Source organism: Myotis lucifugus, unplaced genomic scaffold (genome assembly GCF_000147115.1).
Source record: "Myotis lucifugus unplaced genomic scaffold, Myoluc2.0 scaffold_93, whole genome shotgun sequence".
Classification (NCBI taxonomy): domain Eukaryota; kingdom Metazoa; phylum Chordata; class Mammalia; order Chiroptera; family Vespertilionidae; genus Myotis; species Myotis lucifugus.
In genome coordinates this window covers 2,059,566-2,068,083 of record NW_005871141.1, presented here as the reverse complement: position 1 = coordinate 2,068,083, position 8,518 = coordinate 2,059,566, and the positions used below count along the sequence as shown (strand labels likewise).

The following is an 8,518-nucleotide window of genomic DNA, read 5'->3' as shown; positions in this document are numbered from 1 at the left end:
AGCACTCCAAGCACAAGAAAAACATACTCTATGGTGAAGTGAAAATTCAAGAAGTTAGCCAAATCCCTTTGCTCTAATTTCTCGCTTACTCAGCAATCATAGGACTATTAATTAAATTGGTATTACAGTTTTAAAATGAGTCTTTTATGATTTGCTTACTATTAATCAAACCCCCAGGGCTTAACTCTGAGGGGGAGCTGACAAAATTAAAATTCTCTCACCTGCAAAAGTCTAAGCTCCCAAATTCTGTCACCCCCCCCCCCCCCCCGCAACCCCCCTGGGACCAGTTCAAGCACTTGACCAGCCAACTCTCCACTCTGGCTAATCAGCTCACTCAAAATCACATCAGAGGGCATTTCAAGGTGAACAGATCACTGGCCAGCAGGTGACGTGCACCCTCAGAAAATAAATGAAGAAAAATAAAGGTGTATCTATGATATTTTAAAATGTTAATAAATACGCCTGTCCATTATAAGGGAGAGGGCCGAAGAATCTTAAACTAGGAACAGGGCTGAGTTACTCATTAACCACTTCATCGTCTGGAGGAGGAGAAGGATCCTCATCATCAAATTAGTCTATTTCACTCCCATTGATCTTGTAGGTTATAGTCAAAATGTAGAGAAAACCGCGTGGCTAAGAAAGAACAAAGCTTTACTGTGCAAACATCTCCCTGAGCCTCCTTTTGTTCCCTGGCACAGGACCTTACTGTTGTTGATATTCACTCCAGAACACAGTCTCTACAGCAACCACTTCGGACTCCGGGAATGTGCTGACCCTTGACCTTAACTGGTGGATCCTACGCAGCCATCTCCCTACAAGAGCTTCCACAAACTCAAACACAAGAAAGGCAGACCCTTTATCTCTGGGAGTCTTCCTGGTCCACAGAACCCCTCCTCACACACTCCTCAGCAGGGAACGCTGGGCTTTCCTTGTACTTGCGATGGCCATTTGTTCCTCCAAACATTCCTTTGACCGAGAATGCATGCCCACTCTCTTCTGCTTTTTCCTTCCTACTCTCAGCCTTCCCTTCCCTCTCCTGAACCAGTCCGCTTCTTCTCCTGGGACTCTCTTCCTTCACTTCAAACTGTACATTGGATCCTTAGGTCTCAGCCAAATTTTTCCTTTCCTTTTTTTTTAAATTCTCACCTGAGGTTATTTTTCCATTGATTTTTAGAGAGAGTGGAAGAGAGAGGGAAAGACAGAGAGAAACATCAATGTGAATGTGGGCCTAGCGAGGCCATCTTTTCTGACTTCTCAAGAGAAGCCAGAAATCCAAATTCGTATGCAATGTGTCTCAATTTTTAATGCGAACAGCTATTTCAAAACTTTTAAAGAGACAATCTACAGACCCAACATATATCTATGGAGGGGTGGCCACCCAGGATTGCCAGTTTGTAGTGTCGATGACATTTCCAGGTTTGAACAGAATGTAGCATTAAGATGCATGTATGGAAGTCCCTTGAGATACAAGAGACTGCAAATGTTTTTAATTCATACAGAAAATAGGCTCTCCATCCAAGTTCTGAGCAATGGGAAATAATCAAGCGAATACTGAAAGACAAGGTAAAGTTAGGTGTTTCTATTGTACAAGCGAGTAAGCTGAGTCTCTGCTTCGTAAGTAACTCAGCGGAGGGCACCTGGGAAGCTGGGCAGCAGCACTGGGAAGCGGATGACTCGGGTCCTCTAACTCCACCTTCAGAATCTTCCTGGTGCTTCCCAGACTCCCAGGCGGGAAGGTTCCAGTCCCGGCCACGCTCAGAACGGAGCTGGCTCCCTGTTGCCCTCCTGTGATCACCGCTCTCCCCTCGTCTTCTCCTGCACATTTCCATGCCCCTGACACCTTTCTGTCCCCCCTCCCTATCCCCTTCCTTCCTGGTCTCTCGTGGTTTATTCCGATGTGGCTCTGTTGGCTAGAGGAATGTTCCTGCAACTCTCAGTGACCCAACCCAGACCCACCCTTACCATGTGTTTGTCCAAAAATTTTATCCGTCTCCTCTATGTCTTCTACCTATTTGTCTCTGTAAGGTAAGAACCTGCCTTTTAAAAAATATTTTTTATTGCTTTCAGGGAGGAAGGGAGAGGGAGAGGGAGAGAGAGAGAGAGAGAAACATCAACGATGAGAGAGAATCACTGATCGGCTGCCTCCAGCACACCTACACTGGGGATGGAGCCCGCAACCTGGGCATGTGCCCTGACCGAATCAAACCATGACCTCTTGGTTCCTAGGTTCACGCTCAGCCACTGAGCCACGCGGGCCGGACCAAAACCTGTCTTAACCCATGGACAAAGCCACATGTGTGCATGCAGATCCACATACACACAAGAGTCGGTACTTGATGGTGCACCATAAGGTCTTATACTTCTTGGACTTTTCAGTTGGCCACGAGGAAGAGACCCTGTCAGCTGTGGCTTCCACTTCTCACGGTCGCCTCTCCCTCCTGCGGGAACTTTGGACTCTGACAGAAGCCAACTGGGTAGCCGGGTCTCTGCACGTGCGATGCAGGAGACGCAGTGAAGGATGTGTGGTTCTCTGTATTGCGGGCTTGTCGGTGCCAGTTTGGAGTGTGGCATTATTCTTTGGGCTGGCATGAGCCTTGTCTGGGAGGAACAACAAAACTGTGGAGAAATTGCTGACTAAAAAAAAACTTCCAAATAACTTAATTTGGCTAAAATAGACTTTTAAAAATGTAAGCACTGCCAAGGACTTTTTCTTGCTGACTCGTAGACATACACCAAGTGCAGTGGTGTTTTCTAATGCACTATAGTTAAGCCTGTGCAACAAAAGTCATTCGGTGTGAAAGTAATTATTACAACTTGCATCTATCATCTAAAATTAAAGATAAAATGTGTAGAAAATGAAAACATGCATAGAAATAGGTAAAGGAGGAAAAAAATCCCAAGAATGTCACATCATTCAGCCAAGGAGGGAGCAGAATATTTCTGTGTTGTTCTGGCTGTTTTGTTTTGGGGCGCCCAGCTGGTCAGATGAGCCGTTAAGAATATTTCATAGTTATGTTCCAACGCTCTAATCTCTCTAGACAAGGTTCATATTTGAGTGGGTTACTTATTCTCCCTTTGTTGACTAAGTCAATAATCAGAATCAGCAGTTTTGGGGTCAGGTGGGCAGGGATCAGCAGCCTGGCCTGGGGGAAGTGGGTATAAAAGCCTCAGGCTTGCAGCGACCCGCACAGAGGCCTGTGGTTCTTGCCGGGATGGCTGCCCTCCGTCTCCTGCTCCTCTGCCTGGCGGGACTGGTGTTCGTAGCGGAGGCCGGGCCTGCGGTGAGTGTCTGAGTCCCTTGCGTGCATCTCCCACGTGCACTAGATGAAGAAGCCACTGCCTCCAGCTTCACCATCGGCTTTTGTTCCTAGGACCAGGGTACCGGAATCTATTTTTAAACATTATTGATTCCAACTTCAAAAAGGATGGAGCTCTGCAGAGCTCACTGAACTGGGGCTTGGTTTCTGGGCGCTCTCCTCTCCAGCTCCGGTGCATTGGGGCTGCCATGCCTGGGACCTCAGTTTCCCCAGGCAGGTGGTAGAAAGACAGACAGGGTGTTCATGAAGCTATTAATATTGAATGTTTAGAAACACATCCTCTTATAAAGTGTTTTCCCTTTAGCTAATCTAAATGCATGTATTGGTTAATCTGTGAAAGGCTTGGAGACAACGTTCTAGTCAGATATGTAGTTCTTAAGTCCTGTAGAAGAATGAACTAATACTATCCAATCGTGAGGTAGCCGGACACTAATCTGCAACTGGTAAGAGGGATTTACTGCAGCAGCAACTGGCTAACATGCTCTCAGGGAAAACGGCTTGGCTCGATGGCACATGACATCTTTTCAGTAATTCCACTCAAACGACGAGGCTTAACAAAGTTCCTGTGCTGAGGGGCCTGCGTGCGCCCCTAAAATGCATCATGCACGCCCCCACCTAACTGCAGCGGGTCTGGCGGCAGACACCGTCCTTGCTTTGGATGGTCTGTGTTCCACTGAATCGGGGAAGCTCACTGTCACACGTGTGCTGCTGGAATGGCATCAGCATGTACCGCCTGCCTCCTTCCAGATTCCCAGCACCAGGAGGAACAGACCCTCTCGTTCCTGACAGTTCTGCTGACTTCTCACTTGTCCCCTCCATGCCCAGGGCGAGTCCAAGTGTCCCCTGATGGTCAAGGTCCTGGATGCCGTCCGAGGCAGCCCTGCTGTCAACGTAGCCGTGAAGGTGTTCAAGAAGGCTGCTGACGGGGCCTGGGAGCCCTTCGCCACGGGGTAAGCTGCCCAGATGCCCAGACGTGGGCTTTGGTTTATCTTCCCATTCGCCTGCCACAGGTTGGAGAGGGGGGATCACATCATTCGCTTAAGAATCTACAAACAGATTGACAATTCGGGCAGAGGTCAAGGGGCCCTGAGAAGGATGCCCTCCCTGGCTTTTCGTAGCTGGGAGTGAGCAGGAGCCTGAGCAGCACTTAGGGCTGACAGTGGGAAGAAGGAGCCCACCACCTGCTCCACCCAGCGGTGGTTCACCCCCCTTAGGGGCACAGATCACTTTAAGAAGGTGATGAAAACGAGGGACTCCGTGCCAGGAAAATACACATATACACACACGTGCAAAAGTGCACATGGAACTTCAGGGGTTTCCTTGGTGCCAGGACATAACTCCAGCTGAGTCCTTGTCCTGGAATAGCAGAGAAGACATATAATGCGTGTTTGTTTATTAATGAAGAAAGGAACTGAGGGGGCAGGGTGACCAGGCGCCTGTCTGTACCTTACTGGATCACCTAGAACCCAGGGCCTTCGCTAGCAAAGGCACTCGATAGCGCCTGCTCCTCGAGGCTGGGGGCTGTCCGGCTCAGTAAGAAAGGGCCCAGGAGAGAGAGAGAGAGAGAGACAGACAGACAGACAGACAGACACATCATGCAAAGCCCAGCCACAGGCCAGGGGCAAAATGACCTTCACCGACCGCTTCACAATTGTTAGGGAGTTTTTCCACCTCCACCGGCAAGGCTTTTTTTTAAGTGCATATTCGTGAACCTCCATCAGCTAATTGAAAGAAAGGACCCTCCCAAGAAAGTAATCCTGCTAAGTGTTTCTGTCTCCAGGGAGGCAAGTTCCTGTGGGTCTTAAATGAATCCAAGGACCACACTATGATTCTTTACCCATCACTGGCAAGGCCATTTTCTTTGGTGTGGTTCCAATTGAGTTTTTATTTCTTAATTCATTTACATTTATTTAAAAAAATGCCAAGCATGATGTGGAAAGCAGTTAAGAGAGTATTCTAAGCAAGAGATAGAATGGATATTCAGATGTCTGTGTGAATCTTTTTTCTTATGACAAGACAAAAAAAGGGGAGATATTGAAAGATTTACTTCCTGGAAAAAAAGAATGCTGGGCAGGCAAAGGTCAGAGGCAATAAAGATACTTTCCATTTTATCTGTCTTAGTTTTTGCAAAATGATGGACAACAACAGCTATTGAGCTAGAACTTGTATGGAAATAGAGGCTGCCTAACTTTAAAAAGAGTTAAAAGGAGTTGCTAGTATTTGTTATTGGCAAAGAGTTCCCAAAGAGATTACATGTATAAACACTGGAAAAGTAAGATACAGGTTTCTCATTGTATTTTGGGGTTCCACTATGTGTACAAATGATACCACCTCTAAAGACCCCCACATCACGAGTGGGACCCTGGTGTCACGGGGAACGGGAGTCAGTGACTTAGGGCCACCTGGTTATCACGAAGCTTTACCCAAACACCAACCCTGAATGGTGACGACTCTTTTTCAGGTGAAACATTATACTTCTATCTTGTTCTCCTGAGAGGAAAACACCTATGATGAGCTGTTAGAAACATTTCTGACAAATTTCCTGTCAGTGAATTTCAGACAGTAGAATCTTCTCTATCCTGACCTGGTTAAGAAAATAGATGTTCACATACACAGACTGCTCCTGTGTGTGTGTGTGTATGTGTATGTGAGTATGAGAGTGTGAGTGTGAGAGTGTGTGTGTGTATGTGAGTATGAGAGTGTGTGTGTGTGTGTATGTGAGTGTGAGAGTGTGTGTGTGTGTGTATGTGAGTATGAGAGTGTGAGTGTGAGTGTGAGAGTGTGTGTGTATGTGAGTATGAGAGTGTGTGTGAGTGTGAGAGTGTGTGTGTGTGTGTGTGGTGTCACCTTGCCCTTTAAGCCTAACTTAGCCTGGACCTGTGCCCCTTTTAGGAAAACCAGTGAATTCGGAGAGCTCCATGGGCTCACAACTCCTGAGAAGTTTGTGGAAGGGATATACAAAGTGGAATTAGACACCAAAGCCTACTGGAAGGAGCTGGGCATCTCCCCATTCCATGAATATGCAGAGGTGAGTGTGCAGACACTGGAGTTGCTTTTGATTTTGATTTCGTGGTTGTTGTTTCTAATCCCTGGAAATGCACATTTTGCACTGTCTGACCCCTGGAAATGCATACCAGAAAAATGGCATTGACATGTCCCAGGTTCCCTTTCTCATTTCTACAACCAGAAATCCACAAACCCTGAAAAGCAAACTTTCTCACTGAGTTAGGTGAAAACTCATTTGATGACATGACCTGAACTTACGCAATGCTCTTTATAGTCTTCATTCATTCTACCGAATATGAATACTTGTTTGTTTGCTGGAGAAATATTAATATGTTGAATGATTGGGCAGCCCTCCAGGTCACTTAGGCTGTTATGTAACAAAAGATAGATGTATTATTTTACTTCTCTAAAACCTGGAACATTCTTCATTCCAAAACACATCTGGAACCCAGAGGTTTGGATAAGTGTTTTGGGACAATGCACATAGAGATGGTGAATTCAAAATAATAACAGCAACACAATAGAAAACATTCATCAAGCATCTATCACATGCCAGACACTGCTGTATTTTCTGTATTTGACCTATTTAACCTTCATAAACCACCCACTGGAGTCAGTCCTATTTTTATGCCCATTGTACAGATGAAGAAAACAAGGCTCAGGGAAGTTAATTAAATTGTCAAAGGTCACAGGGCTGGTAAGGGGAGAAACAGTAATATTTACCAACAGGGCCCACGCTGAATTTAGACTCAGGTGTGCCTCGGCTTTCTTCCTATGAGAAGCCAAGCTAATAAGAATAAGAAGAGGAATACCACATTTGTAACCCCTGGTGCACACTCTAGTCCTCTACTTAGGAGGTACTAGGAACCTCAGAGTTATCCATGGGCCCATCTCTCTGCCTCCCCCTCGTCTGCAATCCCTTAAGTCATTGAAAACAGATGGCTGCCGTGGAAATAGAATCCACACATGGTGCTCAGAGTTAAAGATCAACTAATGCACCAAAATTAGCTCAGCATGAAAGGGAACCATTCTCTCTGGCTTAGTCACGGATGAGACTTTCCAAAGACATACAAGGGTTCTTTTAGCAGACAGTGTTGCCAGGGAAACTAGGGGCTTGTTTGACACCCGGGACCCACGAGTGAGGAAGGTAACCCCGTCTGCCAAGAAGCATGTCTCTGGCTACTTCTCAGCCAGGCAGCAAGCCCCGGCACTGGTCGCCGTCGGGTGCAGGTTTAGATGGTGCCCACCACAGACATCTAGAGTCTTGGGCCCTACCCTGGAGCACCAGATCCGCCTCCCTGCGACCCTTGTCTGCCCTAGATCTCAGCCTCATGGTTCCGTGCTACTCACAACGTTGCTTCTATTCATTAGAGCACTCTTCACCCTTTTAGTATTCAACCAACACTTAAAAATAAAAACCTATGCGTTCAGCACTCTGCTCGGCGCTAGAGATGCAAACGAGAAAACACATCTCTGCCCTTGGAACACGTGAGGCAGGACCATGAGCCCCTTGGATCCTGAATGGATATGGGGAACGAGAGAGCGAGTAGTCACGTGTGAGCCAGGAGTTCCTTTCCCACCAGCTCCTTCGGATAAAGACCTCCCCCAACACCAATGTCCTTCAGTGCGGGCCACCTCCCCTTGGCCAACCCCAGGGGCCTTCTTAGACGGGAAAGTTAGGAATTTCCTTCGGAGCTATTTGTCCTCTTCATTTCATGGAATTTTGAGCACAAATTATGCCCTTTACAATTTTTAGAAAGAATTAAATGGGAATGGAGGCCAATGTCACTCTAAGAGAGAAGACGTTTGCCTACCTGGGATGGGGGGTAGGGAGCCAAGGATGTGGGCTAGAAGGGGTCAATGGGGAAGTAAAGGGGACATCTGTAATACTTTCAACAATAAAGGTTTTTTTTAATAAAAATAAAAGTCGATGTACAAACAGCCCCCCCACAAAAAAAAAAAAAAAACACAAGTTTTTCTAATTTGATTCCAGACACTCGGCCTTCCGGGACTGCCCTTTCTCCTTCAGAGTCTTAGTGACTCTCACCCCCCTTCCCCTGATGCTATTTTTGGTTTTGATGTGGTTCAATCAGATCTTTATTTTCTCCTGTCCCCAAGTAATCAAGATTTCCTTTCTCCACATTTGGAACAAAACGTACTTTTCCAGGGTGTGGCAAAGCTCAATCCAGGGCCTG

General features: G+C 46.6%; 1 protein-coding gene across 1 annotated transcript in view; it reads left to right on the top strand.

Moving 5' to 3' along the window:
• Positions 1 to 3,203: 3,203 nt before the first annotated feature.
• The window catches only part of TTR (transthyretin), a 6,567-nt gene continuing 1,252 nt past the window's right edge, over positions 3,204 to 8,518 (top strand). Inside the window, exons 1-3 of the mRNA XM_006091671.3 lie at positions 3,204 to 3,281; positions 4,143 to 4,267; positions 6,210 to 6,345. Of these exons, the coding sequence (XP_006091733.1) occupies positions 3,213 to 3,281; positions 4,143 to 4,267; positions 6,210 to 6,345 (330 nt within the window). The 5' untranslated portion in view covers positions 3,204 to 3,212. The remainder of the gene's footprint in view (positions 3,282 to 4,142; positions 4,268 to 6,209; positions 6,346 to 8,518) is intronic.